The following is an 18820-nucleotide window of genomic DNA, read 5'->3' as shown; positions in this document are numbered from 1 at the left end:
AATGTCAATATTTTCATCTTTACTCCTAGATGGTTGTTTAAACCATCAAGATTATATAACACGTTGACACATTTGCTTAGTGACGAGATGTGTAAGGCTGAAAATAATCTCGGTAGCATAAGTAAGCAGTGTTACATTAAAACATTGTGACAGATGTGAAAAAGATGTTAAACGACGAGATTGCGGAAGGTGTGCAAACAACGCTTCGTCGCGACCGGACGAGGCAATCGCACGCTCCCGGTTCCGTGGAGGGACAGGATAATTTGAACGCAGTGACGTCACCTTGCGTGCATTGAATTGCTAGTACAAGTCAAGCGTACACATTATTTATAATAGAGAATGTACCATATTATGCTTGCAAAGGGACTAAATGTTGACAATATTAAAAATAACATATTTATTTTAATGATAATTGTCATTTTAGGATCTCTAAAGTTCTTTCACGAGTTTATTTAAATTACTTATTAAGAGAGATCTATGAATAAACTATTTTATGATTCTCCGGAAACTTTAATATCGGTCGGATCGTAGCTGTTGGATCGTAGTTTACTCTCACATGAAGGGACGTGAGCGGTTTAGCGGATGTCACATTTATATATTTTCTTACAATTTGTGGGCAGCAGTGATCTTATAAAATTCATTCAAAGTGTGCGCTTGCCACGAATCGAACAGACAACCATCGATCATAAGTCACAGCCTCTTTGGTAAGAATCATTGCTGCACAAAAATATGTCCACAATCGCTATCGAACGATGAAAAGCCATATGATTAAAACGAGAATTCAGTTTATATAACACGATCGACACGACCAATGATACAAATTGACCGGTTTGTAAATTTATAGGTTGGCTTGTTATAGTTGCTACTTCTACTATTGTTTATGTGCGTAGACTTACGAAACGAAATGTGCTGAAACAGTTCACGTAATAGTACGGCGCGTGCGCCCCACTACGCCCCGCTTTTGTGATTAGGGGCTGAAGTTGCCATTAGTACTTGGGCCACGATGAATATGCGACGCTTCACCATGATGCCCGGGCCGAAACCCTTGCCCTTACTCGGAAACTCGTGGCGATTTGCATTAAAACAGAAACCGTGGGAAACCTTCAGTTTAGACAAAACGTTATGGTATTTAAAAGATGTAGCTGGATCGGGGAGAATGGCTAAGGTGGCGAAATTATTTGGACATCCCGATCTTGTGTTCCCGTTCTGTGCCGACGAGACCGCAAGGATATATAGAAGAGAAGACGCAATGCCGCATCGTGCGGCAGCGCCATGCCTTAAGCATTATAAACAAGAGTTAAGGAAGGAGTTCTTTGGTGATGAACCTGGTCTTATTGGTGTGTAAGTTGATCCCTTGTACTACGTAATTTTACTAACAGACATTACGATGTCAGTTGTAGTTGTGGCAAGTAATAATGTACAAATTTTATAAAATTTTACAGACATGGCGAGCCGTGGTCAAAATTTCGTGTCAAAGTATCAAAATCTCTAATAAGTCCCGAAGCAGCGAGAACTGCGGTGCCTTCTTTGGATTATGTAGCTGAAGATTTTGTTGACCGGTACGTTCGTTTAAAAAAGATTTTTAATTTTCAATAATAGCTGACGTAAAGTTCTATGTATATACGTAAGTTCACATATCTTTTAGTCTTTTAAATAAGAATTTAATTAAATTATACTTCATAACTTTTTAAATTATATGGCTTTCTGTATACGATACATTAAGCAATTGTAATTTATGAAAAAGCTTGCAAATTCTTAAAACGTCTACTACACCTAAAAATATTAACGAATGATCTAAATATACATTTAACATGTAATGTTCATTGCACTTGCACACCTCGCTTCGGTGGCCCGAGGTGAGGAATTCGAAGTAAATGTGTTGTATAACGGATAAACGATAACATGTAACCGACCTCCATATTTACAATATGCAATTTCACGGGAAACGGAAACCTAACTCCAATGACCATCATATGTGTCATTACTAATCACGAAATATGTGATGAAGTATACTTACACTATTTTAAATGTCTTTTCTCTGTTTTTAAATCACATATTTAATAATTTCTAAATTAAAACAATACACATTTACTCAATGTGCACGAAGTAAGATTTTCAGAAAAACAAAATTAAGAAAATATTCGATCCTCTATAACCAAAATCCCTTAATAAGGTATTCATGCATTTTTTTTAATTTAACTTATAAAATGCATCTTCCAAAGCAAGTTATTCATCAAATTAAAAAAACATATTCGAATGACTTTTATTCCTACATTGAGCGGAATTTTTCAAGCTTTAAAATAAAGACAATGCAAGGCCCACGCATCTTCTTAGCCCAATTATTTCGTTTTATATTTACAAGATAGAGTTAGTAATTTTCAATTACAAGTTTAATCAACCAAAATACGCCAAGATAAAGCGTTTGCACCACGAAAACGTAAGATTTTGACTCTGTCCGGCAAATTCAGTAAATAAGCTTTGGTGTTATCACATATTTTGGTCATTATAGATAGATATAAATATATATATTCGTTTTAAATTCGTGTGGACATAAAAGAAGTGCGCTAATACTACGCACAAAAACATTGTTACATTCGACCCAAATTCTGGAGCCAGTCTATGAAAAACATATATGTGATCCGCTCTCTAGTACTAGTTAACCAATAAACAATATGCTATCCGAATACAATGTGTTAAGGGAGGTAGATATACATATAACGAAAAAAAGTTAAAGGCATTGCGGTGATCGTGCATCGTGACCTTAGCGATAGAGTTCAACACGCCGACTGCAGAATCTCGGCTTAACGAGAGCATCCCGTTCTCATCAGTTTGCGCGTTTGTTTGGCGCGCTCTGACTCAGCGAGGAAACAACGGGCTCGTTCAATGGACGCACACCGCTCGCAGTTCACTACTGCACAACGCTTAATGTTTAGCACCTAATCAAAAACCGTATTTCAATGAGCACTACTATTATTAACATAATTAACCTTTAACAATGATACGTATAACCAAAATGGTAATTACTATAGATGAGTCAAACGATAAATATTACTACTACTTGCTGCTGATTGATAATTTCTAATGTCATAGTTTTTGTAATGATAACTTTTAATTATGATACCAATAAAAAATTTAATAAGAAAATTTTTAAATTTATCAATATTTGTAGGCATCTTAATTTTACAGAATGGAGAGAATTCTTGATAACAATTGCGAACTACCGCCAAACTTTCTTACAGAGCTTTATAAATGGGCACTCGAGTGTAAGTAACCGTAAACTTTTATAAGCTTTAAATAAATTGCTACAAACATGGTGATTGGTTATAAATGGACAAGCTTTACATTAGCTATACATTCACTCCGTAATGTATAGGTCATTTGTAAGCAAAAAACTTGGAAGCTTTTACACCCATTTGCCGTAACTCTGTTCAAAATGATCACTCTGAAATATGTTACTTTTTCCTTATAGGAATGCAACAGGCCAACAACTCCTGACAGTAGTTTACTAGGAGAAATGCTAAACTAACTAAATAATTAATTATATATAGTAATCAGAATTTTAGAAACGCTTTTTGTTATTGCATTATCATAACGTTATACGTTATTTCTGAAAGTAATGGTTTTTGGATGGGACGTACTATTCAATTGACAACAAATTAACTCTCTATGTAAACATTTTCAATCTTTAACAAATATTGAAAGGTGTAAATTTGAAATCCATGTCGAAGGTTTTAAAAAATTATTAATTTAAAATTTTTATTCCAAAGCGGTCGGCGCATGGGCTCTTGGCACGAGACTGGGATGCTTAAGAGACGACGATGTTCACGCGAGAGAAATCATTCGAAGCATACACGGTTTCTTCCACAGCGTCCCCGAGCTAGAACTGTCTGCTCCACTCTGGCGGTTATACTCCACATCCGCTTACAAGACTTACGTCCGCGCATTAGATTCCTTCAGATCGCTCTGTTTAAGAAGACTGACTGATAAGGGAATTTGCGGTCACATTGCTCAAGTGTCTGGAAGAAAAGTAGCCACAATACTGGCTTTTGATTTATTGCTGGTCGGTGTGGACACGACAGCGGCAGCGGCTGCCAGTACTATATATTTATTAGCTACTAATAAGAGGGTACAAAAAAAACTACAAGAGGAACTGCAAATTAAACTCGTCACCAACAGAACGCTGACCGGTAAAGATCTAGATCAGTTGCCGTATCTACGTGCGTGCATAAAAGAAGCATTGAGGTAAGTTAAAAATTATTCTTTAAATTTACATTACATAATAACTAACTCTCCTCGTCGATATGGGTCGTGCTTAAATTGCACTTTAAAATATATGCATTAATATAAAATACACATAATATATTTATACATATATGTATATATAATTAATATTGCCTTCCCATAACAGTCGTTTGACTTGCACGAGGCAAAGAATTTTATTGCCATACCGCCAATTGATTTTATAAAGATAAAATGTAACAAGTCATATTACATTTTTATAAATTGTTTCTTATAACACATCTGTATCTTTTATGAAGGACTTAAAGTAACTAAAGAACAATCAAAGAAACAAAACTTGAGTACTATATTTTACCTTATCATCAACATGTGAATCGATGAACGCTATCGGCAAAGCATAGGTTTTCTCCAAAGTCCGCCACAACGACCGATCTTGTGCTGTGCGCATCCATCGTCTTCCCTTATTTTGGTTACTTTACATTTTATAATTATTTTGCAACAATTGTTTGGCAAATAAAAAATGTTGATCAAAGATATCAAATTTAAAAGGCAGATGTTAATACGCAAAACTGGTTTTAAACGCTGTAGACAGTATTATTGCATTGTTAAGTTTAGTCGATACCTCACTTTTTCCTAGATCGTCTGATATTTATATTGTGATTTGTCAAGCATAGACTGCAACATTTTTAGTAAAAAAATTCATCTATTTACAGACAGTACGATTATACTTATTTTCTCAACATTATGTCCTAGGGTCACTTTTATGGGAATGCTGCTGATGTCGAAACAGTTTTTGGACCACAGAAGAGATTACTTTCATTTTATATATGAGAGAAAAATCTCTCTCAGTCGATATATTACTTAGACCAGGTTCATAAAACCATTAATAAATGTAAGAAAAATTAAGAAGTATACGAGATCAGCACTAGTAATAAAGATAACCTTGTTATGCCTTTTTCAGGCACCCTAAAAGTTAATAAAACGTTTGTGAGCAACGTGAGTTTTACATACAATACACTCTCGTGTATGATTTAAGAATTATCATGTAATAACTTTAAAAGTAGGCAGTGGTAGTAGAGGATTGAGGCTTGCTATAATCATTTATTTATTCACACTTTTTGCAAAAACTATATAAAATTGCCACTGCTCACAAACAATATTCCTGACAATGATCGCCAACCCGCTTGCCAAGCGTGGCAATTATGTTATATGCTCCATAGATATTTTTGGGAAAAGCCTACGCGGTGCAGTGAGCCGTCTTTAAGTTGAAACGACGTCAGAATTCAAAGTTTTATAAACTTTTTGCATAATAAACTTTATTGTAAAGCAATCATATGTCATTGATTTTTAAATAATAATAAAAGTTGGCAATTAATTGCTGTAACTGTATTAAGAAAATATGACAAAAACATTCGTTTGTTATGGGCTTTTCTGAAACGTGTGCGTCTAAAAAACTCTTATTTTCGTTTTAAGTTGAAGGATACCATTATAGTGGAGTCTAATTTGACGCTAGTTTCTATAAAATTGGTATTCTTCATATGATGAACACAGGTGATCACTATAAATGATCTTAAGTGTATAAGAATATAAATAAGAAGAAAAACATATATTACAAAATTTCAATTCTAATGAAATTTTATGATCGAAGCCATAAACATATGCTGGGGAAAGAGGCATTGTTTTCAAGAGTTCTCTGAAGAAGAAGTAATATTAATCAAAACGACAAGTTATTTAGGTTTTAGCGTGATTCCTATGTTTAAAGTTATTAACTTAAAATATTATGTGGTATGATATAAATCACACGCGAAGAATTACGTGATGCCAGTCACGTGATATCATACCGCAATTCTCTGACAATGGGTAAAGAACAAAAGGAATATTAATAATATTTGCGTATACGCAGCGGTGAAGTCTGTTATTATGCTCTTAGAAAGTCCATAAGAATAACGTTATGATGATCGAACAATGCTATTTTTACTTTAAATATATCTACTTTTAATTTCACGTATAAATTTAGATAATCTATGTAAACGCAAAGAGATATTACTTACAAAATTTTTCGGAAGAATATAGAGCCACAATTGAGCTTGAGGATGAATTACTCTAATATTACTGTATTAAAATTATTGTAAAACTGACCACAGTAAAAAGCCCGTCTGAATTTGCTGTGTTCTCTTCTCATAAAAGAGCACGGGTGGAACCCCCGTTTTAACTTGAAGGATGCCTTATAGTGGTGTTCAATCTGTTCAATTTGGGCTCTTGTGGCATTCCTTTTATGGCTTACACGAATAGACACTTTAAATAATCCTATTTGGACAGTGAAAAATTAATAAAATCTGGAAATTCACGTAAGCGCAGTCGTCGGCACTGTTAGTTTTAATTTAGTCCTTTTTATCTCGTTATTAGTCAGATCTTGTTGCATTGTGGTTGATGTGGCGTAAACTTGATATCGCATATTATATATTCCTAGGCATAAATACACGCTTCGTCATGCATTGGTTCACTCTGCTACTCAACAAATTAATAATAATAAAAATGATCTCATATTCATATCCTCCTTGAATCTTTTAATGATCAATTAAAAGTCTCTTTGATATTGGACATAAGTTTTAATTACAACACTTTTTTACTGATTATTTTTATGGTTCAGTGTCTATGCTAAAACTAATGCTATGAACAATACATATGCAGCAATGTTTTACCAGGCACGTGTGCAAATACCGTGTCATTAAGTCAAAAAACATAAAAACTACCATCATGGTTTTAGGATTAAACCTGTTATACTGGGAAATGGTCGATGCATCCAGTCTGATGCCATTGTATCCGGTTATGAAGTTCCTAAAGGAGTAAGTATATTTTGTATTAAACATAACATAAGAAAATTAATAATAAAATTTCTTACTTTTTTTTTCAAGAAAGAATAAGTCTCTAACTCTTAGTTTCCAGCTTTAATTTTCATCACTAATTCAATTCCAATTCCATAAAAAATCCTTTCGGTTCTTTAAACATAGTGATAAGGCACTTAAGATATGCCTTAAAACTTTCTATGATCAAACAAACCATGTCGTTTCATAAAAAGTCCTAATTTTTTTGCATAATTCAAAAGTTAATTTTGAGATTTAACCATATGCAAGTTTATTTACATATGCCTAAAAATATTTCAAATCAATTAAGTACTTAGTATGGAAAGATAGACATAGTTTTCCATTAAGTCTTCATAATAACACATTGTATTGATAAGATAACATATGATCAAATTAATCAGTAGCTTATTTTATTATCTGATAAAAACCAGAGGCACAATTAGCATGCAAAAAAATTAATTTCAGTCCCACGTGGTATTCCCGCACTACATTCTATCAAACGACGAAAGGTATTTTCCCTCGCCGCAAGAATACATTCCCGAGAGATGGCTCCGAGAAGATTTCATTGAGAGAAGTCGATTAAACAATCAGAATGTAAAGCAGTTCTGTTATAATACGAAAGACGAGAGTTCATTAAAAAACTTGAAAAGAATAAAACAGGGGTCGTACGATTGTGAGCAGGCGACAGCAATGTTAATATGGCAGAAACAAAAAGAACTCGGCATTCACCCCTTCGCGTCTCTACCTTTCGGCTTTGGCAGACGCATGTGCATTGGAAAAAGATTTGCAGAGACGGAACTTCAGCTTTTATTGGCCAAGGTAACCGTGTTTATTCTAATCAAATATATTTATATTTATTGTTATTTATTTGTACAATTAATTTAATTAAATAGAAATCATAACATTCATATATAAATTATAATTTAACCGTGAAGTTTATATTTATAAAGGAGCATGTAATTTTATTTGTTTTATCGAGTATAAGTAATCTGTAATTTACATGCGTATGTCCGCTCTATTTTCTTCTTATTAAACAAGTACATCCAATGGTTATCTGATAGAAATCGCGTTTAGTGATAAGATCGCCATTTGCGCTTAATTTTTTTAGCCTATTATACGTAATGATTTAATGTTTTAATGTAACATAAAAACACATAATGGAATAATTGGAGACCACGGACCGGAATGCGCGGTGTAGGACCTTTTACCTAAGGCGGACAGACAATGTTGTAAGTTCCTTGGAAGACGTTGAACGCGGATGAATGTTGTGGTTAAATCCTGGGACTGAAGTTATTATGTTGATCAACGAGTATTCATAGTCACATTCGTCATATACCGTTTCAACATTTAACCTTGACACGTTATTTATCAAAATAATAAGTTGTTGCTGTACTAAAAGCCTTTCGCAGCTGAGAAGAGTGTAATTAAAAAGAAACTGTTTCAGATGTTCCATAAATACGAGGTGGCGTGGCGTTACGGCCAGCTGACGTACAGCGTCACGCCGACATATATACCGAACGAGCCCCTGCAGTTTACATTGAGGCCGCGGCAGAAACACTAACAACCCGTGTTTATGATTCATTTCAGTTACTGTGCACAATTTTCTGCTTCTGTAATTTTTCGTTTATAAAACAATTTCTTTGAGAGGTTGCTATGACAATGATGCATGTATTAATATAAACGTTAGAATACCTATTTAATTTAAACCGTGGAAAACAAAAGCATAAATCATATCGTTATAAATGTAAGCATTAAGAGATAAACTGGGGCCTCCTCGACATCGCCGGCGACATCATGGATCTGCTGAGATTTCTTGAAGAGTTAGGCTGGCTAGATCAAATACCAACCTATTGATTCCCGAAAACCCGTTGGTTGACACAAGACAAGTTGACTTTGAAAATTTTGGCTTGAGTGGGCCCAGGCTTTAACTATAAGTAATACCGAAACCAAAACCTATGTCGAGTAGGTGCCAATTATGTAAAATTCGACTGTTTGAAGTAATTAAGTGGTATCTTTGTAAAAGAATTTGATAAGAATTGATTCTGATTATGGATATACTAGTAATTAGGCTTTAAGTAACATGTACATAAGTAGATTATGTCACTTTAGATTCATTATTGAAATAAATTACATTATAAGACTGATAACGATATTGTTCTGTTTTTGACATGTATTAGTTATAAAGTGTAATCATTTTCGTTGGCGATGTAATTTTTATTTAAACGCATACGTTCATGTACTTAAATTAGTAAATGAATAATTTACTAAATGACTCACTATTTGGCGGAGTCGTTGAGCTGGTACTCGTTGGAGCGCCCGAAGCACTCTTGCACGCCGGCGTCTGCCCACAGTCTCTTCATCGCAGCGAGCAACTCCTCGCTGAAAGGCTCCGTATCCTCCATCCGTTGGATCACGTCGAACACCATCTTGCCATCGCTCTAAGAAACCATATTTATATAAAATTATTTGTAACAGTTGTTTTGTAGTTCTTAAAGACTTAAAAAACTAAAATAAATTTAATATTATTTAAAGGATGCGATGAAAAGGGCGGGTAGATCGCCCGCTACTAAGTAAAACGAAACGCACTTAAGTGAACTCCAGTGTTTTAAAGTAGAGCGGTTCTTTTCATAAATATAGGTAATGATAGGCCAAATCGTCTCTGTTTACCGGAACATAATATTATTTTTATATGATAAAGTATAGTCTAGTCCAAGATGAAATATCAAAATGATGTATATGAAGTAATTAAACTGAAATGAACAGGAACCTCTAAATATTATACTGAAATGTCGGATTTTCAGTTGTGATTTTTCTTTATTAAAATTAAAATGTGGGCTTATTATACAGCACTTTTGTATAAATATGCGAACCGGCTCTTCAAACGGATGACTATGCCTGCCTATGCAGGCGACACGACAGACTTTTTTATGTAGGCTACAATAGCACCCAAATGACATTCGTAGTTTCCGCGGGTTCGAAGGTTTAGTGCGCGGATAGCGTTAACTTCTTATAAATAACAAAGCATGAGGGCTCCATCGAGCCGGTGTTGCATTTTACTGTATTACCGGATTGGGAAGATCTCCATCGATCTCTTAGATCGTTTATGCAGGCGCCCAAAGAGAGGTCACTTGCAAGGGCCTCGGACAAGGAGACCTCGGCTTAAGCTTTCAGCCTTTTGGCATTCCAACTCAAGGGCGCCTTGGTTGATACTGCCTGGCGAACATTAACTACCAAATTGGAAAGGATTAACGCGGGGAGAAGTGACGGAATAAACATTAGCAACACTATTATTTAATATGAAGTGGAGTGGCCGTCCCTGCGATATATACAAGTCAACCCTGATTCCGCGACACGGCCGATTTATTTTCAAATGACTACGAATTGTTTTGTATGTAGCTTGTCCTAGTCATCGCGTCACCCGGAGATTCAAGTACGTACATATATATACATATACATACGTACATATATACGTCTTAGGACGATGCGTCGTTAGAAAGTTTGAAGCAAAGGTTATATGTAGGTGCCAAATTACAATAGCCTTTGCGTGAGTACACTTTGAAAATAATTTTTTTGTTTATCTAAAAATAACTTGTTGCAGCTGCCGCCATGTTTTCTAAGTTTCAAAATAAAAGCAAATATGCTTGCAAGTATCAGGTTTGTGTTGACTATCATGTATAACATGCATTTTGTATTTTTTCATATTTATACAAATAAAAGCATTAGTATTAGGACATTCAACTGATTTGTTATAATTTTAAATGCTGCAGAAACTTTAATTGCAAATTCATAAATTCTTTTCTCCGGAATAGTATACTTTTAAATAGGAAACACTGTAATTTATTACAAAAATAAAAATATATTGTAGCGATAAACTTTTTATAGTGCTTTTGATCTATCAGTATATTGAAAATCATACTACTGAGAAGAGAATGCAGATGTTTGCCGTTCGAATTTTTCAGTTTTACACATAAATGTTATTATTCTGCTTATGGTGGGCTGGATAAGGCAGCACGTTTATTATGCGCAATTCATTCACTGGCGTGAATTTTATATCTTCATATAAGATGTAACGGATATTGCGTTATGTGGGAAATTAATTAAATCCACTCTTTTGAAAAGGTTCTTCTTTATTAAGTCATTATTTTTATGTTTAAATTTAGAAGCATTTACGTGTATACGCTCATTGTTTTAAAACTTCGTTTATTCGTATTCTATACATGCTGTACCGCGTCTTTTGCCACTATATTTCATGTCAAATATAAATTTGTAATAAAAATACTCATCTTGAAATATAGTTTTTTTTGCCAGTCAATAGATGCCTACTGCTAGGTAATACCAGCCTTCCTTAAGGATCGTCACGTTGACCAGTTTTGCGTTGGCGCCCATCAAGCGATTTCTCGACCTTTACTGTCTTCGGTCCATCTGCTAGGGCCTATCTACGCCGCGTACCACGGGCTCGTCGTCACCACTCGAGAGCTTTACAGTTCGGATGCACGAGCACATCGCCTCGCGCTGTCACTTCAGATGAGCAATTCTTCGAGCTTCATCGGCGACATTGGTTTTTCTGCTAATCTCCTCATTTTTGATTCGATCTCGCAGCGAAACTCCGAGCATAGTACTCTCCATTGCTGTCCGAGTTACCTGCGGCTTTTTTATGACGCCCATTTTAATCGACCATGTCTCGGATCCGTATGTTTCACTGGCAACACACATTAGTCCTTCGTCTTTAGTTTTTACGATATTTTGAAGGCAAAAATGTTTCAGAGACATTAATTTTATTAAATTAATAAGCAATCTGTTACAAAAAAGAACTGATAAGTAAAAGCTGGCTAATTAATTATTTTAATGATTAGCAGGGCATCTGTCGAGTCTGTTCTAAATATATTTTATTCCGTTTTATAACAATATCGATGAAATGATTTTTAAACCAATTTAACTACAAAGTAAAGCTTCCTATTATAGCTTAATAAAGATACTCGGCTGTTGCTCGAAGTAACATCATTTTAATAAATAGACAAATAATTAAAACGATGTAAGAACAATAAAGGACAAGTAAGGTTTACAATAACATTACGTTTTTTCAATATATACCCAGTATCTATCTAAGATGTTACCAAAAAAGTAAAATTGCTGTATATTGATAATAAAGTAAAATAAATTAACGAAAATAACGTTCAAATCACATCTAACAGCAAGTTGAACTTTTCTGAGAAATAACAAATTTATGACTAAACCAGTCAGATGAACCGCATGATTAAGGTGGCTCTGACGAAAACACCACGAGTTACTTACTATTTGCAAAACATTTTCATAATAAAAGATACAAAAATACTTTTATAGCAAAAAATCTATTACGGTATAATATTTTAAGTCTACGCAGTTTAATGTAAAACAAGTTGAAAGTTGTTGCACATTTGAAACCATTCGTAACATTTTTATAATTACTGCAAAAGACAACAACAAAAAACTTTAAAGCTTCTAAACCCATTTTCAATCACACTGTGTATAGTGATCATTTTTAAATATATAAATTTTATTTAGTTTTTAAATGCAACAATGCAATAAATTCTGGTAGTAGAAGGTCTGTAGGGACAGATAGTAAGAAATAATGAATATGAATTTGCAATAAGATGAATTTTGAAAGCGCGTATAACTATGACGTAGTACAGCGGTTTCAGTAACACTATAAACCTATGATATCAACTTTTAGCAAAAAAAGAAAACTTACAGAGGGTTTCAAATTTTAAATATTAATCAAATCAAACGACACAAGGCGCACAAAGAGCTAATAAAGCAATAAGCCATAGCGCACTCGAGTACTGAATATGCATAAAGACACTTTCATGAATAAGAAACGTGTAGCATCATCGATCGCAACGCTGCAGACATTTTATCGTAGTACCGTACACAGTATTATCGCAAAGTATCTGCAACTGATACGCAGAACAATCCTTTGTTTTATAAATGTAACAAAAATTATTTTCAAATTTAAAACTCACATTTTGTCATATTTTGGTGTAACATAGAAAGGATTTCAATGGAACAAAAACGGTTTCTCGCGAGTTAACATAATATAAAATTTATTTTCGGAGCCGACAAGGTCTAGAAATGAATCGATAGGAAATTGTGTTAACTAATATGAGTTAATACAAGTTCCTATATTATATAAATCTTCCAAGATGCTATATAACTTTAGTGGTCGTCGCCAAACAAGTCAGCTTTCGCTACCATTTTCCTGCAGGCTGTTCTATTTTGTGAGTGTTAAGGAGCCTTGCATTGTGTTGTGACACGCTTTCAAACTGCATCAGTCCAGCGAGTAGATGGTCCGTTCTCTAGCCATTTTACCCTCGACATTGGCCACAACTATTACCGTCTCAAAATTTCCTAAACTCCTGTATGCAATGTGGTCGAAGTAATTGAATATTCTAGTACAGTATAGTTGGGTCCGTATTACTAGTAGACGAGGTTATTGACAATCGGCGCCACGTCACATCTTCGATGCGTCCATCCTTTGCTCAGTACAAAACCTAAACATCTAGATTTCGCAAGCGTAGAGAAATATGGAGAAGACGAAGGCACGCATTATTTTCAATTTGGTGTTTCTGTGTTTACCCCCGTTCCTCCACACATTATGCAGCTTTTGTTTCGTGCATCAACTTGTTAATACAGATATGAATTACTAACTTTTTAGTAGAAAATAATATTATACTACTTTTAAAAACAACTGTCTTTTCAGAATATTACGTCGAATTTACTGCCTCAACCAAGCGCAAAATTCTTAAATTGATAAGTACTTTGTACTAATAAGAACAATAACCTGCATTTTTTTATGTTATTTGGCAATGGGAGTAGATATATTCTAGAAAACGGTTCTATTACCCAAAATTTCAGAAATTCCTGGTCTGATCAAACTTAACGATTTAAAATTAAAAAAATAAGTATTAATCGAGAAATTAAAATGCGGATAATGCTATGAATTTATTATTTAAATAGTAAAGTTCCATTCCTAAGCTTTTTTAGTGATCAAATCATAGGTTAATATGTACTTTTGTACCAAAAAAAAATCGTGCAAATAGGTGACGCAACGAACTGTACTTGGTTGTGCGATGGTCGACTCCAAACTAAATTTATTTCTCTTGTTAATTTGTATTATAAGCAGTTCTTTAAAGCCGTCTCCATAATGCACAAATTAAGCTTTTATATAAAACCGTATCCTCAACAATCGCACATGCCAATCCCCGTTACGGATCGATTGAGAAAAATTAAGATCCCTATCGATTATACGAAAATTATTGCAATTATTATCCAATAGGATATAATTAAACTGAAACGTATTACCTATTTGAACAATTCCACATTTAATTAATGTTAATAATTTTAATTTTCTTACTGAGAATTTATTTAAGAGAAACATCGATATTCAACACGTATTCAAAATACTGTAAAACCCATGATCATGATGTGAATTTTAACCTTCAAATTAAAAAATGTACACCTGTTGGTCGTTGTTCTGTTAGCCCAGAAACTTCCACTGCAAGGCATAGGCCACCCCCAAAGATATCTATGGGGGTACATACGACAATCACCACGGTTGGCAGGCGGGTTGGCGATCGCAGTGTGATGTTATGGTATGCAGCGGACGCTGCTGCCCATCCTTCGAAAAATTGTTTGTGGGCAGTGGCAATCCTATATCATTATTGCATAGTGTTAAACTATATAAAAGACTGTCCTCTGGGAATCGAACCCACAAACTACGATTTTTGACTGAGACTGTCTTCTATAAATAGGCTCCCTACTGCTGTCCATGCGTAGACATATTTGATATGTGGCGTAAACGAAATAAACCTAGAGAATTTAAAAAATTAAATAGATAACCATTTGGTTTGTTAAAGATCATAATGTGAATGCAATTCGTTGAATGTTATGTGAAAAATCTAGTGTTTCCATACAGACCACGAGGCTGACCGGTTTGATATCGCTCACTGAACAATCAATGGGGGTCACCTGAGAGGCGACTATAAGGTTCATCGGAAATGTTTCTTATAAACACTTTTTTGCAACAATGAAACAAAAATCACAAATGAGCCGCGTCGCCTTGTTGCCCAGCTGGACATCCTAATTTTTAAAACTAATAAGAACATATATGTTTTAGTATTTTTGCTGTATCGTTAAAAAAAAGACGGTACACGTTACTCCTTTTGCTACTAATAATACTTTAGAATGTATATTTCATTTAATAAAAATAATTTATTTTGGCATGGTCCAAATAGAATAATAGTACGATAGGCTCACCGGTGTGTCCTAAAGCATAGTACGTGTTAAAATCAATTTCATTACAGGATCGGAGTTAATAGTAAACGTTTCTTGCTGGAAACGATTGTTGATAATACTAAACATATCTAACATAATCGAGTGCAAAGTATTATAGGCGAACTGCATCTTCAGGCGGAAGAGATTCAGTTAAGTACAAGTGTCGATAGTAGAGCGGCGGGATTTATTTTTTACTGGCACCAAATTCATTATTTATAGAACACTGCCGACTCGTAATCGACTCGGTTTATGGTTTACGCAGCAAGAATACACGCGCTTTGATACTCGATTTAGTAATAAGAGCGCGTGTTGACTAAACACGTTCGCTGACATCTTTGACATGTACATTTATTATTCAGCCATTTGTGGTAGCCTGGAATGAGGAAATCCGTTGACGATCAAACGCAATCGATATAGCCTAACGGATTTGCAAGGTGAGGCCACAAATGCACAGAAGGCCGCTGAGACCTTAAAGGCTTTGGGGTGGAGACCACCCACAAGGTCGACCTTGTTGAGGTAGTCGTAAGACGAAAGTTAAAATTGAATAAAGGCCGCATCTAACAAGTTATATTGGAAATCTACGCGGTAGGCTTTTGTCCAGCCGTGATCGTCTGACAGCTAACATGACAATTATTTTTAATTTGAACTAAAATATATTTCATGTTGTAATACTTGAAATGTATTAAATTCCTGCTCTATTAATTTTTTTTTAGTCATAACAAACAACTAGAAAAACCGAGTTGTAGCAATGAAATTTTAAATCACTATTAATTTTTCCTCTTATCGTAAAAATTCATTGTAATATTAATAACAATGAAGTGTGACTTAAATCGATTGTTCTATACGAACGAAAAGCTAAGCTGCGATTAACTGCGCTCGTATGCAGCACTTTGTATTAAAATATTTACCAACAGCGCATTATTAACGCATAAATTTTATTATATATATTATATACGAAGTAAAGTGCATCAAATTTAGCTTGGTAAGGGTAGAAGCAGTAGAATAGATGGAGTGTAATCAAAAGTAGTAGAATAGAAATCATAAATCACAAAGTATTTGTGAAATTATATTTAAAGACCATACGAAACATATAAGTTACCTCGCGGTCCTTGTTCGCGTAGGTTATGCCCAGATTGGGCATAGCGCGCAAGATGGCGACGAGCGACTGAATCGTGTTGCTGTACACCACGGGCCGGTACTGTTTGAAGTCTTCGTTTGTAAATCCACTCTCGTGGATAATTCTGTTGGCAAATAAACACAAATAAAATTACGAACCTGGAAGCAGACAATAATAATTTATGAAAAACATTCCATGTTAATTAAAGTTGAATGTTAAATTATTTCCCATATTTAATTGACACGTGGATAATAAGGACACAAGCGGCGTATACCGGTTTTATAAATAATTAGTGACGCCAACTCTATCACCAAATTTCACCGGAAACTGGTTTTAATAAGTAAACGGAAACCACTATCAAATGCTAGACATTAATAGTGACGATTTAAAACAAATACCTTTTTTCAATCTATAATTATTCTATTAATAGATGAGAAAATAATTTACTGTTACCAAAATGAGTTTGATTTATATAACTAAGTAAAATTTTTAATATTAAACAAAATCTCTAAGCACCTTAACAACTGTAAAGGAACAGACGATTCAATTTCAAAAAAAATTTCCGTCTTTATGTTTAGTTGTATGTATTTAACTAAAGAAATAAATACGTTTTTTTCCTAGTATAATTCTCGTTGCGACGACTACAGAGTAGAGAAATTGATAATCGCAATAAAGAATATTTTATATACTAAATGTTGAGGAGATCGAGAAACACTCAACAGTCAGTCTAACAATCAGCTTTTGCGTGCTTGGTACTGTCGGTTTTTCACATAAAACCCTGTGTTACTATAATAAAAGTATATTGACCGTGTCAATGGTAAAAATTCATACTTTCAACGTATTTCTTTTTTTTTCAATAACTTTTTTATGTCTAACTTATGCGAAACTTAATTTGCGAATTATATTGCTGTTATTTATATTTGAAAGTTATAGTTAAATTTGCGAAAAGATTTAATATAATCAAAACATTGTTTTTGCTACAAAACTAAAAAGGTTACAGTCAATTGCATGAAATCGCTATATGTTAATTAAAACGTGGTCATGGAATTATATCTTAATATAAGAAAAAGGTATCACGTATTGAATAATGTTTATAAAATGTCACGAAAATAAAAAGAGAAATTAGAAATGGTTCGTTGTCGTTTACCTCCGACTTTTGCTGGCACCTTTCTCAAAAGGTATGCGTACGTATAAAAGATCAAAAGTTCGTAATAATAAGCACAAAAATAAAGTAAATGGCATTGGCCAAAGAAAAAACCACCTATATTTTGATGTCTAAGTAGTCTAAAACAACAAGTTTTACAAACAGAACGTGTTAAGTATTAATTTATAGCAAAACCGCCACCAAAACCGATGTAAACGGCAAACCATATTTAAACCACTTTTACCACTCATAAACATGCTATAAAAACGTGGTCTCGCAACAATGGGTGACGTCATGCGTTAGCGAGCGAGTCTTTAGTATCATCAAACTGTTCTCCAATACAATACTTCGACAGGAGAAACAATGGTCACCGCGTCCAGTTACGTGTTTTTAAGGATTCTAACGAATTGACAACTCTATAAGGTAGGGAGAGATATATGTATTTTTTAGATATTTGTATGTTTAGTACCGGCAAAATCTGTAAGAAAAATGATTGTAGACCTAAATAATATATTTTCTTGTAGACCTATCTCTTATCTAACAGTTAACTTAGATTTTTTTCCAGCAGTTGATGAAGTGATGATGATGAAACTCTCCTGTTCACTCCATTTAAATACTTAAAGCGGAATTTCGTCTACATTTTAGTCTATTGCGATTATCACAAAAAATAACTCGATCATGAACGACTATCGACCAAAAATCAATATAAGTTAACGCGATACGGTTGCCGTATATCTACACCGTGGGCGGCGTCCAGTCGTGATTTGCGATGACAGCGTATGTGGAAAAATATAACAAACTGTGTATGAAATATCGCTCTATTTACTGCATAAAATGCGGTTTAAATAAAGGAGACAACTTGGTTAATATGATACAGATTTTTGTTGTTTATACATAAGTTGTGTAATATTTCATTCGTTGGCTGCTTGCAGAGCTTTCGTAGAAAGATTTATCTTGATAGATCAAGTACGAATGACACTCTTTCGACTGTACCAATGTAAGTAACGCTATCAGGAGGATACTGACTAACAAATTTCGAAAAAGTGAACGGAAAATAGATTTAAATTACTTAAGGTTGAAATTTGAACATTGTACTTTAATTTATATTTTTTGTCATCGATTAAATGTGTCTGCCATTTGCTGGAG

At 34.2% G+C, this 18820-nt stretch overlaps 2 protein-coding genes across 2 annotated transcripts in view; one reads left to right on the top strand and one right to left on the bottom strand.

The window, feature by feature from the left end:
- The window catches only part of Galphao (G protein alpha o subunit), a 48096-nt gene that overhangs the window by 20329 nt on the left and 8947 nt on the right, over nt 1–18820 (bottom strand). The window contains exons 3-4 of the mRNA XM_068764401.1: nt 16513–16654; nt 9381–9541 (exon numbers count right to left, since the gene is read on the bottom strand). Of these exons, the coding sequence (XP_068620502.1) occupies nt 9381–9541; nt 16513–16654 (303 nt within the window). The remainder of the gene's footprint in view (nt 1–9380; nt 9542–16512; nt 16655–18820) is intronic.
- On the top strand, nt 1004–8664 carry LOC137921603 (probable cytochrome P450 49a1). The gene is made up of 7 exons (XM_068764404.1): nt 1004–1341; nt 1443–1559; nt 3187–3263; nt 3768–4242; nt 7007–7085; nt 7569–7922; nt 8548–8664. Exons 1-7 carry the CDS (start codon nt 1004–1006, stop codon nt 8662–8664), a joined length of 1557 nt encoding a protein of 518 aa, XP_068620505.1.

The sequence above is a fragment of the Battus philenor genome, unplaced genomic scaffold, assembly GCF_028537555.1.
Source record: "Battus philenor isolate CCGP_79_NKW_IND1 unplaced genomic scaffold, ilBatPhil1.0.hap1 SCAF_19, whole genome shotgun sequence".
Classification (NCBI taxonomy): Eukaryota; Metazoa; Arthropoda; class Insecta; order Lepidoptera; family Papilionidae; genus Battus; species Battus philenor.
The sequence above is the reverse complement of the archived record's forward strand: the minus strand, read 5'-3'. Positions and strand labels throughout refer to the sequence as shown.